The 16,732-nt window shown below is 40.0% G+C and overlaps 2 protein-coding genes across 4 annotated transcripts in view; one reads left to right on the forward strand and one right to left on the reverse strand.

The window, feature by feature from the left end:
• The window catches only part of EXOC2 (exocyst complex component 2), a 192,677-nt gene that overhangs the window by 129,416 nt on the left and 46,529 nt on the right, over positions 1-16,732 (reverse strand). For all 3 annotated transcript variants that reach the window (XM_032141514.2, XM_032141515.2, XM_032141511.2), the window contains exons 2-4: positions 16,205-16,365; positions 11,455-11,631; positions 8,348-8,474 (exon numbers count right to left, since the gene is read on the reverse strand). In XM_032141514.2, coding sequence (XP_031997405.1) covers positions 8,348-8,474; positions 11,455-11,631; positions 16,205-16,322 — 422 coding nt within the window. In that variant the 5' untranslated portion in view covers positions 16,323-16,365. The remainder of the gene's footprint in view (positions 1-8,347; positions 8,475-11,454; positions 11,632-16,204; positions 16,366-16,732) is intronic.
• Positions 6,024-6,571, forward strand: LOC116460384 (ubiquitin-ribosomal protein eS31 fusion protein-like). The gene has a single exon (XM_032753990.2). The coding sequence runs from the start codon at positions 6,075-6,077 to the stop codon at positions 6,543-6,545; it is 471 nt and encodes a 156-aa protein (XP_032609881.1). The 5' UTR covers positions 6,024-6,074; the 3' UTR covers positions 6,546-6,571.

A 16,732-nucleotide genomic window follows, 5' to 3' on the forward strand; every position in this document is an offset into this window, starting at 1 on the left:
CTGCTCTAACCGGCAGGCAGCATCTGCCTGGAGTACTGTGTGAGGGATCACGGGCTTTGTCTCAACTCGGCTAGAAAGAATGCCATGACCAATTAGTAAGGCGTGTCATCGCGGGCAGGAGAAGTCATGGTGGCTGCAGACCATGTTTTTGTTGACCTTCCTTCTAGACACGGCCATTCAGTGTGGTGTCTCACACTTCACTTGGTCAGAGAGTTAAATGCTCTGAACAGAATCAAAATGCGCTACTGATATCAACTAAATTCCTACTAACAACAGTCTTTACACATTATTTAAGTACGAGAAATCCTCATCTAGCAGGGATCAAGTCCAAGTAACATAAGGACACAGCTGAGAAAAAAGAAACGAAAGAAGGCTGAGAAGTCAAACAGCTTCTGTGCCCCTCCCCCACGCCCACGGAGCTGCACTGTGCCTCAGTGTTTCTCTGCCCATAATCAAACAGGGAATCAATGGAGGTTACTAGTGTTAAGAGGTGACAATGTGAAGAAAGGATCTGTGACACAATGGTAGCAAGTAACGCAAGAAAGTATAAAATGCAGACACAAAACTCAAAAATACAGCAGCTGCATGCCCTGGAGAAACGGTTAAGAACACACAGTCCCCATGGGTCTGGCAGCTAAATCATACTCCACGTGTTTAGCCAAAATAAGAAATGTTTTAAAAAACAGAATGTACACAGCACATACAGAAAAGGGTTCCGTCCTACACAGTTACAACGCTTAAATTGGTGGTACTTATGGTACTGAACACTGTAAACCAGCAGCTCAGAGCTTTCCATTCTGTACTCCATTTTTAAAATTCCCCTGATACTTAAACTCTGGTGACATCTCACTTACAGTGCATTACTAAATTGTTATTTTTACAAGTCTAAACTGCTCTCAGTTATATCATAATATAAAGGCCTGGTGTCTAGTGGAGGCTCCAGGAGAGGACTGTTAAGATTCTAAGAAACTCTCCTACCCCCAGGAGTCCCTCCCCCACCCTCAGAAGGAGCGGGGATGGGACTAGCCAGTCCCTCGCAGTGAGGCCCCTGGCCAGAAAGCAGTGGGTCTGGCGAGGTCCCCACCGGCCCTGCACTCCCAGCTCTTCTGCCGTGAACATCCCGTGCACCACAGGCCGCCGGGAGGACACGGGTGGCAGAGCCTGAGACTCGGCTTCTGCATTGGAGTGAGCAGGAAGGCCCAAGCTCCAGGAGCTGGATGCTGAGATTCGAGCCCCACCCACCCGCCAGCACCCCTCCCCGCATGCGTCGTTCCTTCAGGCCCCTAAAGCGGGCCAGGTACAATTTGAAAAGCACTACATCTCTTGGTCAAAATACCACCTCCCCTAAGACGGAGCTGATTATTCTGAGAGTTCTTACTGAAGACATGAAAACTCTTTGGCTGATCTTAATTGCAAGCATGTATTGAGACTTACAGCAGAAATCAGCCTTACAAGATCAAGACAGACATTATTTTCAAGATGGTGAAATGCTAACACAGATGTCAAATAATCTTCCCCAAATCACACAATTAAGGCCAGGGCTAGCCTTGCCCAGACACACAGAGCCTGTTTGTAGTGGACACTGTTGGCTATGACCTACCAATCACCCTGGACCCTCTCTGCTGGAACACAGCCCACCACCTGCCCCTTAACTGGGGAGAGATCAACCACCACAAGCCAACCGCGCTTGTCATACTCCCCCTGCTCTTGATTGGGTAACCTTGTTTTTGAACAGTGACGTCGGAGGGAAGGTCTGTTGGAGCACATCTGGGAAACGTTTCCATATTTCAAGAAGGGAGACCAAGAAAAGACAGCATCTTTCTGCCTGAGAACATCATTATGTCCAGTTTCAACCACAATTGCTAAGGAAACAGAACAGCCAGCAAACTCAGGCTCCTCACATCTTGGTGACATGACTGACTCCACCAACCTTTAGAATCTGCCATCAATGAATACTGTATATTATGAAAAAGTAGATTTTATTTTTGTTTAAATCAATGATTCATTTTCTCTTAATTGCAGGTGAAGGCATCCTGATTCCATATTCTATTGCAAAATATATGCCTAAATATGCTGATCTTTTATGCAAACACCTCAAAAATGTGAAATAGATGACTTGGAAAAAACAAAAAATGAATACCAATGCCAGAGTCCATGAAGCTCCATGGGTAACACAGCTGCAAAAGTACAGGTGGCTCATCTCAGTATTCCCAACGGGAGGCAGCAGTAATAAGCAGTGGCTAAGAGCACAGGCTCTGGGTTCAATCTCGATGTTTGCTCAATCCGCCTGTATAATCTCGAGAAGTTATTCCATTATGAATGGATCACAATACCTTCCTCTTAGGCATGTTTTGAAGATCAGAGTAGATAATGCTTGTGGAAGCCATAGCAGTTTCTGACACATGATAAATGCTCAAAAATGTTATTTGCTATTATTTTTATTATTTATACTTATTTATATCTTACAGACTAACTTCCTAAGTATTATTTGATTCTCATGACAATAACTGAGTTAAATATTTCCATATTCCCGATGAGAAAATGGCCTCTGAGAGGTTACGTGTAAACAGTCGAGATTTGAACCTGGTACTTCCATTGTCAAACACAGAACCAGAGGGTCTTAGATAGGAAATACAACCATAACTACAAATCCGTAAAGATGACAATGCAGGAGAGTGTGAAAGGGGAGCTGCTTTCAAATGAAGAGAATTGCTAACGCCCTCAATAACAGTAATAGGAAAGGAAGAGGTAGTATATCAACACAGCTAATGAAGCACAGAGTAAAAACTCATATGTTTGTTCAGAATAACTGGATTTAGAACTCTAAATTTCCAAGTGAAGTGCTGGCTCAAACACATCAGAAAAAGCAAACTATGCTCTGAGTAATTCAAACCAAGCCTGCATTTTAAATCCACTAGCACAGAGTTAGAGACTGAAAGTGACGGAGACCCTACTGTGTAAACTCACAGAATGTTTTCATCGAGGAATCGAAACACACAGTTTCAGTCACTGACAATTCCTGCCACCCTGAACAGATATGTTTTCCATTAGATGGCAGTGTAAGGTCAGATTTAAACCTTCTAAAAACCAGCTAGCCCGAAGCCAGAAGACCCAGGCCTGTGGACTGAGCGAGGAGACACAGACAGGCACGTTCTTCACAACTCAGCACTCGCTTTCCAGTATAAGGACTCTCTGCAGCAATGACCCATGCAGTATGCAAATCAATGGGACTCCTTCTGAGACTGCCCCAGCCACCCCACGCGCAGTGAGGCCTGGCTGCAGTTGTGTTATTCTGCGTTTGCCTCAAAGAGAACACACTTTCTTGATTTGGCGGATGGAAGATGGAGGGGGGAGGCCGACAGTGAAAGCGGGCATTGCTAGTTCTTTGTGCGCATGCTACACATCTCTTGTAGCTTTAAATTTTTACCAACATTGTTTACACTCTGTTGTATTACATATTATAAGTTTGTTTCCATTCTTTTTTTTTTTTTGTCTGACCCAGTTTCTGGACTTGAAGGCACTCTCACTGCCCATTTATTTTTACACAAGCTCTAAAGGTAAAGTCACCTAAGGCCCTTTTCTTCTGCACTCATATTAAGAATTAATTTGCTGTCAGTTTTCTTGTTTTAAAATACATTCTTCCAAATTTGGTGGGAAAATTGAAATTGGTCTTTTCTTTCTGTTTGAAAGCCAGGCCGATTAGAAGAAAATCCGGTTTGCATTGCCCATAAAACCCATGTAGAAATAAAACAGATACTAGTGGCACAACAACTGACTATTCTAGACAGCCATTCCCAGGTAATAATTCACAACAACAGCTGAGATCATATAAAAACAGTACAAAGCTCCTGTTTTCTGCCCCCGCTCCCATATACAGACTGTCTCCTACACATTACCCATAAATACCCTCTCATTAGGCAATTCAGTATTGATTTCAGGAAACAAAGCCTAGCAAAGGTTTTTACTTAACATGAACCTGTTCTTACCTTCCTTTCTGGTTTGAATAGTTTGTCATCATTACAACTGAAGTCATGCAAAGACCACATATATTTGTGACAATTGCCATCGTAAATCAGAAATATGGACCTTTTACAAGCAAATCCTAGTCTCAATTCAAAGTGAAGTTATTTTTTCTGAGCAATTAGTAAAATTTTTGTAAGTATCATGACACTCTGTGTGCAAAAACATCAGTTAAAATTTTAGGAATATGAAGGGTCTTAACAGTCAAAGACAGCCAATAAATGCCAAGTTGTTAAACTTGTAGGCTGAAAGAAAAAAGTATGCATGCTGGGTCCACTGGTAAAATATTTATTAAACTCTGACTCACCCCAAAGAGCCACAAGGCAACCGTACTGTGTTACTCTCACTGGCTTTGCCATCTTCAGCTGAACCGGACACCACACGGCAGGGCCCCTCAGGTTCCCAGTTTGCACACTAGACCATCAGCTGTCGAGAATTTATCACCACAAACTGACTCATCTCCTGAAGGCCGCCTCCGCACTGCAATCTGGTAACTCACTAGAACCACAGGGGAGCATCTGATGACCAGCACTCACAATTCTTCCTTTTTTTTTTTTTTGAGACAGACTCTCACTCTTGTCACCCAGGTTGAAGTGCAGTGACCTGATAGTGGCTCACTGCAACTTCCACCTCCTGAGTTCAAGCAATTCTCGTGCCTCAGCCTCCCAAGTAGCTGAGATTACAGGTGCCTGCCACCATGCCGGGCTAATTTTTTGTATTTTTAGTAGAGATGGGGTTTCACCACGTTGGCCAGGCTGGTCTCGAACTCCTGACCTCAAGTGATCCGCCCACCTCAGCCTCCCAAAGTGCTGGGATTACAGGCATGAGCCACCATGCCCGGCCTCAAACCTTTTTAAGTATGTTTCCACAAACAAATAATACTAAAACCCTATTATTCCTTCAATACTGATGTTTTCAAAAAGTAGGTGCTCTCTAGGTTTTTATTTATTTTTTTAAAAACCCCAAACGACATTAATAAACAGAACTAAAAGACAGTATGGATCCTGACCTAAGTACAATACCATCCTCTACAAAGACCAAAGCCTTCATCTGAAAAATAGTAAATCAGCAAAATAAAACCCACATCAACATTTTACAATCTGCCTTTCCTTCCTTTTATCTTCCTCTAAAATAAGATTTCTCTAACAGAAGTCAAAGAATTCAATAAGATAAACACAGCTTTCTTGACAGTATCTTTAAAAAAAAAAAAGGGGGGGGGGGGGACCTGGAAAAACATTTTTCTGGCCCAAAGCATTTTCTTCTCTTGGTTTCTATACCTATTCTTCCTTTCATCTTTCATTTTCTTGCTTCCTGGAATCTCTACATCTAGCCTCTCTTTCTTTTGAAAGTCTTTTGCCAAACACTTTCACACAGACAGAAGGATGACTGGATGTCTGTTCAAGGCCTACAGGGCCCTCCCCGTGTTCCCTGACGCTACAGGATCCGCGCCTTTCTCTGATCATTGGCTATTCCGAGTCTCTGTTAGAAAGACAGAGCTGGCTTGTGGAGGGCTAATGGCGATGCCAGGGATTCCTGTCCACAGAAGTGCACGTCAGGTGAGGATACCGCTGGCTCCTCCGAGACGTAGTGATGGTCTTGCATCTTTTGGCATTTCTCATTGCGTATGTCTCCCCTCTAGACTTTCCTGTGGGCTGGATTTAACATCTTATTGGTTCTTTCCTTAATTATGAGTTAAATAAAAGCTCTGATATCTATTCATTTTATATTTGTATAAGAATCATGATTTTCCCTTTTTCAAAAATTATCCTTTAATATTTTACTTTATCCCATGGCTGAGCAAATATTTCTGAAACTTAAGTAACCATCTGTACAGTAACAGACAAAATCTGTTAATTGTATTCCCACCGAAGTACTTACTGAATAAATGTACATAATGTTATTTTAAAATTTTAAAACACTTTAGTACCCTGGAATCTTAAGTCATTAAAAAAACTTTTCCTATGTGGCAGAACAATGAATAGTATATATCCAAGAAGAGCAAAGAATCCTGTAAGGCTTTTTGATCCGCCATCTGCGGTGGAGCCGCCACCAAAATGCAGATTTTCGTGAAAACCCTTACGGGGAAGACCATCACCCTCGAGGTTGAACCCTCGGATACGATAGAAAATGTGAAGGCCAAGATCCAGGATAAGGAAGGAATTCCTCCTGATCAGCAAAGACTGATCTTTGCTGGCAAGCAGCTGGAAGATGGACGTACTTTGTCTGACTACAATATCCAAAAGGAGTCTACTCTTCATCTTGTATTGAGACTTCGTGGTGGTGCTAAGAAAAGGAAGAAGAAGTCTTACACCACTCCCAAGAAGAATAAGCACAAGAGAAAGAAGGTTAAGCTGGCTGTCCTGAAATATTACAAGGTGGATGAGAACGGCAAAACTAGTCGCCTCCGTCGAGAGTGCCCTTCTGATGAATGTGGTGCTGGGGTGTTTACGGGAAGCCACTTTGACAGACATTACTGTGGCAAATGTTGTCTGACTTACTGCTTCGACAAACCAGAAGACAAGTAACTGTATGAGTTAATAAAAGACATGAACTAAAAAAAAAAAAAAAGAATCCTGTAAGGATGAACACTTGTGAGGCACTTGCTATGCTCCAAGTTGTTTACCTCCTCACTCCCTGATTCCTCACATCAACCCTAAGGAACAGGTACTGCATTGTACACCTGAGGAAACTGAGGCAAAAGGAATCTAAGTAACTTACTCAATGTCATATTGCTAGTAAGTGGCAGAGCCCAAGTTCAAATTGAAATTGAGAGAGTTTTGTCCCACACAAAACCAAACTACCTCTCAGAGAAGAAAAGGACATTTTAAGAAAGCTAAGTACTTTTAGTGCCATTATTCTTCACTGCAATTACCAATGTTATCAAATTATTAACCTGGAACTTATTAGGAACACTGCTGTTAGAGGCAGTTCAGGCCAAACCACATTGAAGAGTGAGGAGGCAGAGAGAACAGGGGTGGGGGGTATACACCAAAAGAAAAGTTGAAGAAATCACGTTTATGATAGTAAACATCTGAATGATCCTAACTTTGATAATTCTGGCCAAGTCTCATACAAAATATATTTTGTATATCTCCATATTCCTTTTGCCCACGTATAAAACTGGCTCTTGGTTATGAAGAACAGCTCAGAGGGCCTCCTGCTCCACACTTCCGAGGCAGGTTGGAAAGAGACTGGCTTTCCAGAGCCTTGAAGTGCCCCTAAGGGGCTTACCACCAACTGCAAGTCTATTCATGCTTAAAACTGTGCTCAAATAAATACCCAACTGTTACCATTCTTTTCTAATTTTAAACTCTTAATTTTGGAGGCACTGGAATCCTTAAACAGCTCTAGAATGACCCATACTGCAAAAATGTTTCAAAGATGTTACCTACAACAGTTCAAGCTCACCGGAAGCTGCTAAGCCCCAGACTTTTTCAACACGTTACTTTCCCAAGACAAACATGCTGCCTCCCCTCAGCCAAGGCGAACCCCAGCAGGTGAAAATGGAACGTGCTATCTGAATTACTAATGATCATCAAGAGTAGGCTTGAAGATTACATAGAGAGAGATTACTGGAGAATTTTCCCCATTCCTAGAAAACCCTAAACTAAAACCATGGTTAAATTATTAACAGTGCTAATTTGTCACTTTTCGTAAGAGTTCACAGAGCAATAACTCAGTATACAATTCCATAAGCAGAATCACTACGGCCAGAAGATAAATTAGCCGTGCTTAACACATTAGGTGAATTGTTTAAGTAGACAGGCACTAATTATAAAAGTTACTAAAACACCGTACTAGGAATTCGGGAAAAAAACTCTAGATTCAGTTAAAAGACATCTTGAAAGATATCATTTACCTGGCAGAATTCTGATGATTAAAGTTAAATAAGTCTGGATTAAGCAAGAATGAGTAGACATTATAGACAAAATTAAAGACCAGATTAGACCTGGCTATTCTAAAATACTTCTAGAAAAATCAAGAAAACAGATAGATTATGTATTCTATTTTGACTTCAGGTGCCATCTATCTATTTAAACTTAACCATCTCTAGATAACATACTAAAGACTTTTCTTTTTCACAAAATGCAAAATCAAAAAACTAAAGAGGTAAAAGTAGTTTTAGCCACAAGTTTTAACTAACTGCAAAGTTTACTTGCAGCATAGCTAACCAGGCTTCATAAATAACACCTATCTCCAAATAACTAAGGTGTCTTCAACTGTGCTTCCTGGGATGCTTCTGGAGTTTTAGTCCCTTTCCTGTTAAGTATATAAAACTTTTCGGGAACTGAAAAATAAAGAAGACTGAAAGCAAGATGGTACTCACTTTTCAATCTCAATGCCAAGCGGATTAGCAGGACGTAAGGACAAGGGCGGAATTCCTTTGTTCCTGTCAGTACGCATATCATAATAATTCATTTCGTCAACCCACACAGCAGACTGATCCAAAATGCCTATAGAAATGAGGAGCATATGCTTAATAAGATGAAGCCTACCCCAGGCACCTTCTCCGTCTGGCCTATTGCCTGACTTCTTAAACACCTAATACAAAAGGCCTGTTGGATAATCTTTAAGAGATTTGAGGACATAACAGCTAAATTTTAAAAAAATGACTAGTAGTTTAATTATAAGCACTAAAAAAATTTATAAAAAGGCAAAAATAACACCTCTTGGCTTATGGTTTCATTGTACATTACTCAACAGAGAAGACAAATTAAGCTGCTTAGACAAAGTTTTGCAATAACAAACGTATTTTACAAATAATAAACACTACAATTAAACATTGTTAAATGTAGCTGATTAAATCTGTACAAAAAATTCAGAAAGTCAGTAAGATGAAATAATATGACCTATAATATCTGTTTATTCAAGAGAATATTCTGAAATCATGTAAACTCTTGGAAAATGTCTGGGAAATATCCAAGTACAAAACATTTGAGTTAAATGTTAGCTCAGTGGAAAGCTTCTGGTTTATGATAAATGCCGAAAAACCATTATGCATATATGATTTTATATTTAATACTGTGAGTTTCTGCTTCTGGGTTCCATAAGCTACCTAAGGACATTTCACTACAAATGAAAACCAAATGTTTTTTAAATGGTTCTTGAAAGCTCTCAAGAAACATCTTTTATTTTCTTTTCCTCTACAAACACTGGCATGTTTTCATGAATAGTTACGCAAAAATAGTATGCTACTTGCTGTTTCTCATTCTTTTTGCTGTTATTAGTGCTGGAAATGTCCTAGATGGTAGAAACAACAGGGTTTTTTTTTTCCGTATTAGGCTGAAATCAATTTGGTAAATTCAATAAAATATCTGACGATTAAATCAAACACCTTTCAAGGAACGCATGGGTTGTGTAATGGAAATAACCAGGTTATTCAGGGAAAACTGACTGGGTGTGGACCCTGTGAACAAGACACAACATAAGCTCTAAAAACAGCATCTTCCTTTATGGGACTGAACTCCTTATCATTCAACCTAGCACAGGGCTTATCAGCTAGGCCTCCAAGGCCCTGGGCTGCAACAGAAAAAGAGCCAAGTGCCAGGGAGCACAGACAAAGTGTGCCTGCCTCCCCAGGCGAGGATGTGAAGGCTTCAGGGAGAAGGCTGTCTGAATACCAGGCAACCTGTAGCTGCAAGGCCCTCTATGAACCCACTCATTCTCTCAGCACTCGTGGTTCTGCCAGCATGCAACAGGGGCTTCTGCTGGAGTCCAGGCACTCTTGAGTTCAGTTCAAGAAAGTTTTACTGGCCGGGTGCGGCGGCTCACACCTGTAATCCCAGCACTTTGGGAGGCCGAGGTGGGTGAATCACAAGGTCAGGAGTTTGAGACCAGCCTGACCAACATGGTGAAACCCTGTCTCTACTAAAAATACAAAAATTAGCTGGGCGTGGTGGCACGCACCTGTAATCCTGGCTACTGCAGAGGCTGAGGCAGGAGAATTGCGTGAACCTGGGAGGCGGAGGTTGCAGTGAGCCAAGATCAAGATCGCGCCATTGCACTCCAGCATGGGCGACAGAGCAAGACTCTGTCTGAAAACAAAAAGAAAAAAAAAAAAGAAACCTTTACTAAGCCTACTATGTGCTAGGTCCTGGGCTGAGTGTTCCAGAATAATAAAATTACCACTTTTGCCTAAGTTTTCTTTATCTGCTATATAAATAGATCATAAGATATCAGATTTTTATCAAAATGTTTAAGTCCCTCTAGAAAACTGTATAACAAGTTCCTGCTTTAGTTTCAGTTTAGTTTTTGAAGACACTAAATAAAAAGAGTAAACAAAAATAGAAATGTTATATATGTACATATGTACGCATGCATGTAAGTGTACACATATTAAGTCCACTCTGAATTTTCCCTGAAATTCCTTGAATTTTTATTTATAAAAATAATCTAGGAATTTGTGAAGAACAATGCTGCAGAAAGCCTCTATGCTCTAAGATTAAAAAAAATAATTTGCAAAATTATTTATTTTCTTTATAAAGAGAAGTACTGGCTGGGTTTAATTATGCCTCTGATATTCCTACATTATACAAATATTTATCAAATGCTGACCATGTGCAAGACATTACAGGACCACAAAGATGAATCTGACATTACTCTTATTCTAAAATGGGAAAGAGACATACACAGAAATAGCTACAAGAAAGATCATCAGAAATTATTAATTTGCTGGGTAAGGGACTATGCTAAGCAGTTTACATTTATGTTCTAACTCACTCAATCCTATGAGGTAGCCAATATTATTCCACTTTTGCTCATGGATAAACAAGGCATTAAAGTTACGTGCTCAGTCATGGTAAGAGAGTCCAGGTTAGAATTCAAAGAGCATGACTTCTCAGACCAAGTTCCTAACACTGCTAACATAAGGCAGCAAGTTCCTAACGCTGCTAACATAAGGCAGCAAGTGGTCAGCACATAAAGAAGGAAAACAAAGTGCTATGTGGTTCAAAGCAGAGTGAATATTACTAACGCGGGGGTTAAAAGCAGCCAAGCTAGGAAATGTATCATCTGGGCCTTGAAGGATGGATAAAATGAAGGAAAAGGGAATATTATTTAGATATATTGTTACTAATTTGGCCAAATTAAGATTTTTCACCTCAAATCCTGTTTAAGAGTTTTAAAGCAATGTCATTATATTCAACATCAAGGAACCAAAGCTGGTTTATCAAGTGAACAGATTTTAAGAACTGAGAAGAGTATTCTCATACGATCGTCATCCTTAGGCTTCACTGACTGTTACTTCAGCACGCTGCCTTCCCGAAAGTAATACAAATATTAACCAACATCCCACTCCTGTCAAAATAAACATAAACTAAATCTAAGCTGAGATATGCAAGTAGGTAAGTTGTACACGAATCTACCCGTTTTACAGCTTAAAAGACAAACTCATTTTTACTTTCTTCTTTAGATTAAACCCACGAAAGACTTTACCTATTTTCTCAGGTTTGAGTAGCTTGAAAGAGACTGTTGAGGTTCCTCTGCCACCTGACTTAGTGGTGACAATAATGTCTCCTTTGTCATTTTTGGCTTGTCCCACTCGACATACTATTTTACTTGCAGACATCCATTCTGCCGTCAGGAGGCAATTATGTCCACAAATTGTCAAGCCTGAAAATAAACACATGTGCATAACAAAATTCAAAGACAAGAACAATAAGACCTCAATCATGTAGATTACATTTTTTAAATCTAGCAATAATTGTCTTGTTCAATAATGACATTATTGAATATAACCAATATTACTGGCAGATACACCGTTATCTCTATTGACTTTTCCTCTTAACTGTTTTTTTCTCTAATATGTAAGACTTCTTTTAGGCTACATTTAAGTTTCTTCAAACATCAGTAGAATTAGAAAATGAACAACCACAATAACTACGTTCCAGGCATTCCAGATTACTTAGATTAGGAGAATCTTAAAATGCTTTCAGAGGTAATAAAAGGGAAACTTATTGCTATTATTTGAAGTCTCAGTTATTAATGTAGAATTTTAAAGTGTATTAATAAACGTATGTATCATTTTCTAAAAACATTCTATATTCACCCATCTTCCTGAAAAAATCTTCACGTACTTTTTCTAGTGTTCACCTACACATGGTATTACAGAATGAACTAAAGTAGGTTTTTTATTTAAGCGTAACCAAGAGTATGGTAATCTAGTGAAGTGTGCTCAGGCACTACTGGATTACTATCTCACTTTTACATCGGTGTATCAGCTGCTAGCATGGTAGTTCCTCCTGCCCTAGTGCTTTCGTAATGAAACTGTCACTACATTACATTCTGCTCTTACAGTAAACCTACACTCCCAAAAGGTCAACTCATGATGTCACCTCCCTCATTCATACCATGTAAAACAAAATTTAGGTAATAACCAAACAGAGAGGCACTGAAAGAAGCAGTAAGTAAGGCACACACCCCGGGGGGAGTACCAGCATGGCACCACACTGCTCAGCTAGCCTTCCAACTTACTTCCTTTAGATTTCCGTTTCCACAAATCAGAGACCAATGTAATTAATATTTATGGAGAAAAGAAACCAGAATGTATGTGGCACAGACACAGACACTTGACGTTTTCTTTTTTTTTTTTTTTTGAGACAGGATCTTGCTCTGTTGCCCAGGCTGGAAGGCAGTGGCGTGATCTTGGCTCAATGCAACCTCCACCTCCCATGCTCAAGCAATTCTCCAGCCTCAGCCTCCCAAGGAGCTGGGACTACAGGTGAGCGCCACCACGCCTAGCTAGTTTTTTTGTTGTTGTTGTTTTTGTATTTTTTTTAGAGACATGGTTTCATCATGTTGGTCAGGCTGGTCTCGAACTCCTGGCCTCAAGTGATTCGCCTGCCTTGGCCTCCCAAAGTGCTGGGATTACAGGCGTGAGCCACCATGCCTGGCAGACACTTCACACTTTCTTTTCTCATTATTTAACTTTCTAAAACATTCAGCAGTAAGATTTAGCAATTGCAGTGTTTTCTTTTGGCTTTTATTCAGATACCAGAAATACATCAACTAATGCCAAATCTGACTTTTAAAATGGAGGCACAAAGTCAAATCATCTCTTGTTCCCACTTAAAGAACTATTTAGTAAGAACGTTAAACCATAAAGGAATAAAAGCAACTACGCTTTAAAGATACATTGCTTGAAATAATGAATTTTAGGGGTTTCTCTAAAATACCTATAATTCACTAATGTCTGCAACTTTGTTTTTCTAATAATGGCATTTAAAGATTTCCTTGGGACTATGGTTTCTATTGGTATATTTTAATTATAATAACACATTTTTAAATATATTCATTATTCAAAATTTTTTTTTCAAAATGGGCATGTCTTTGATATTTTTTCTAATAATTTTTGTTATGAAAAACTTAAATAACTTAAGAGATTGAAAGCCTCTCCAAACTCCACCTCTCAAGAGAAATACTGCTAACATGTCCACGTTCACTTGCTCAAGTGATTTTGTGCATATAAAAACCAGTCTGTGTTTTTTAAACAACTTTTAATTTATAACCTGCTTAATTATCGACAGTAGATATTTTGGTATCACTCCAGGTCAACAGACAACTTAACCTTTTTAAGTACTTTAATATCAGATTTTTGTGATTTTAAATATTAACTCACTTCAGAATGAAGAATAACCCAACAATTAATGTCAGGTAGAAATGTAAAAATACAAATAGTATCTTCATTAAAAGAAAAAAGTCATCCCTAATGAAATTTTCTTGCTAGAGAACTACCTTATGATTAAAACTGAGGAATAAGAGCAAATTTCAGATATAAAGTATTAAAACATGTCCACATGAGCAAACCTGAATATATGCATGGAGGTACACGTTGGCACAAAAGTGCCCCTAGAATAATAGCTTATTCATTGGGTCTCAGCTGCTTTCACAATTCCTCTGATTTAATATCTGTTGTGCATTTTTACTCCAAAAAAAGAATAATCAACAAATAATTTAAACATAGATTCAAGTAGATCATTTTAAATGTTATGAAAAGAAAAAAGATCATAAGACCTATTTCTTGATTTCTTAAGCCCATTTTTGCTAAGCTACGCTAAGAAATCTGCTTCATGAAATGTAATAGCACCTTTTAGAAAAAAAAAAGTAACTCACAGAATTCCAAATAAAGTACTTTTTATAGTGCTTTGCTTGGCTAGTGTAGATATCATCTGAGTTAAAAACACTTAAATTATTTAGCAGGTTAAGTTTGCTTTTTTAAAAAATGGTTTCTTGGCAATATATAAGGCAGGCTGAAAGCTGAACTAGCATGGTTTAGAAACGCAATACACAGGCCAGGCAAGGCGGCACATGCCTGTAATACCAGCACTTTGGGAGACCAAGGCGGGCGGATCACGAGGTCAAGAGATTGTGACCATCCTGGCCAATATGGTAAAACCCCGTCTCTACTAAAAATACAAAAATTAGCTGGGTGTGGCAGCGTGCGCCTGTAATCCCAGCTACTTGGGAGGCTGAGGCAGGAGAATCACTTGAACCCAGGAGGCGGAGGTTGCAGTGAGCCACGATCACACCACTGCACTCCAGCGTGGCGACAGGGCGAGACTCCGTCTCAAAACAAAAAACAACAACAACAAAAAGAAAAGTAATAGATGCTTAGTCAGGTAAGAATAGCATTGCCTGAAGCTAAAACAAGATTAAAATTTACCTAGAATATTGTCATGTTTGGGAGCTCACAGTGACTGCCAGCAGAAATTCTGGACAGAACCCCCACCTGTATGAGTAGATTTCTGTGCATTCAGGGACTTTTCCACTTAAGTAGAGAACGTCTGGAATGAGCTTTATCAAAAACCAAGGCAAGGATTAGGTCACACCACTTTTGCAGGAATACATTGAAGTGATATTTACTAAACAATCCAAAACTACCCAGGTTTTCTCCCGATTGTGACCGTTGTCCACGGTATTCCTTCATGTGGAGAGATGCCGGTCACAGTTAGAGAAAACAGTATCAAATGAGACATAGCACTAGCAAAAAGAATTGGCTGGGCAGGCAGAACTCAGTCACTGAATGCAGTGCTGAGCTCCCGTTCACTTTTTCTTTTCAAAGAGTTTTCTGGATGTGGCCAAAAACCAACCTCTCAACCAGCAGTCATAATGCAGGAAAAGCAAGTTCCAAGCTTACTAACAGGTCCGTCATCAGTGCAGAAATGAGTCACGAGAATACCTGAGTCCAGAAGAAATGTATATGGGAAGCCAGAATATACATTCAGGAGCCCAGAGGGGTCTTTCCCTTCCTCCTTCTGAACGCATCTGTATACCCACCTGAGCAGTTCACAGGCAAGTCATCTTAACTGGCCATAAAATTATATTTAAAACTCTCTACCCTGGCTGTCCCTAATACCTGCGTATATTTTTAAAAATAATGTTTAGGCTCCATCTTCAGAGACTGAAACTTAGTAGGCCAAATGGTTTACGTTTAAAGCTCTAGAGAGATTCAGAAAAGCCAGGGCTGAGAAGCACTGGCAGACCTGAGAGCTTCCAGCACAGGCCATCAGTAAAGGCCGCCACATCATGGAAGGGGGAACTACTATGCAAGTCAACATCCAAAAATATTTACACCACACCAGCTGGATGTGTGGTGTCCTAGCCGTTCATGAGCTTGAGCTTCATCTCCGCTAGAAAAGATAAAAAATATAAACGGACTCTAAAAACTAAACTTTGGCTTGCTCCAGATAGGATCCACAGACCACAATGAGGACACACGCCTGCCAGGTGGAGTGAAGACAGAGCCAACTGCTGCCTGTGTCACCAGGAGATGGGGCTGAGACTTGCTTTGAAGAGCAATAAGGAACAGATAAGGTGTAATTCACAGAGCCCCTGAGAAGCAACGGACAAGTCAGACAAGGGAAGGAAAACTAATGAGAGCAAAAATATAAAAGCAGCTCTTTTGACAATCAAGGCATCAAAGCTGCGGAAAATTCGGAGGCAGATCTCAGCCCTGGGAAACCTTCTGAAGGATCTGAAAGACAATATAAGGCAAGATTTGACTAAAGAATGATTTTCACATAAAACTCAGAAAGCCACATAATTCTTTCACCTTTTTGGAGCATTCTGTAGAGATCACAAAGATGTTTGTTCTATCACCTTCACTATTTGAAAATTACATATCCTGTCTCCCTTGTCCACATAAAAATCCCATTAGCAGGGTGCGTCGCAGGGCCGCTGCCCTTACCTATGAGGTCGGTGGGGCCAGTCCCCAGATTTTCTCCCCTGATTGTGACCTTTGTCCATGGTATCCCTTCATTTGGAGAGATGCCGGTCACAAGGGGGGGCTGTCGTGATCGAGACATCGTGCTCTGTGGAGCAAACTGGTGATTCTGTTACAGAAGTAACCTGTTAAAAGAGAAAGAAAAAAGGATTAGTACCAACTAGATAAGCACTGACTGAAAATAGAAGAATGCTAGATAGTCAGTACCAAAATATAAAAAGTATTCTTAAACACAGAGTTTTGAATTTTTTAGGGGTCATTTAGCCAATCAGCCAACATCTACTGACATTAAGTTACTAAGGACACTCTGGTTAGTATTGCAAGAAAGACATAAGAATAACAGAATGCTAAGCCCTGGGTTCTAAAAACTTTCAGCACAAGGGCAGAGAGAAACTAACGTCGCCACGTAGCTCCATGACCACCTCTGCTGAGCCCTAAATTGATACTAGGAACCGTTCTACTGTTCTACCCCCAGGGCTGTTTAAAGGAGAT

This window comes from Hylobates moloch, unplaced genomic scaffold (assembly GCF_009828535.3).
Source record: "Hylobates moloch isolate HMO894 unplaced genomic scaffold, HMol_V3 SCAFFOLD_20, whole genome shotgun sequence".
Classification (NCBI taxonomy): Eukaryota; Metazoa; Chordata; class Mammalia; order Primates; family Hylobatidae; genus Hylobates; species Hylobates moloch.

Bases quoted from the DNA above. Each gene is read 5' to 3' on its own strand.
- LOC116460384 (XM_032753990.2), top strand. From the start codon at position 6,075: ATGCAGATTTTCGTGAAAACCCTTACGGGGAAGACCATCACCCTCGAG.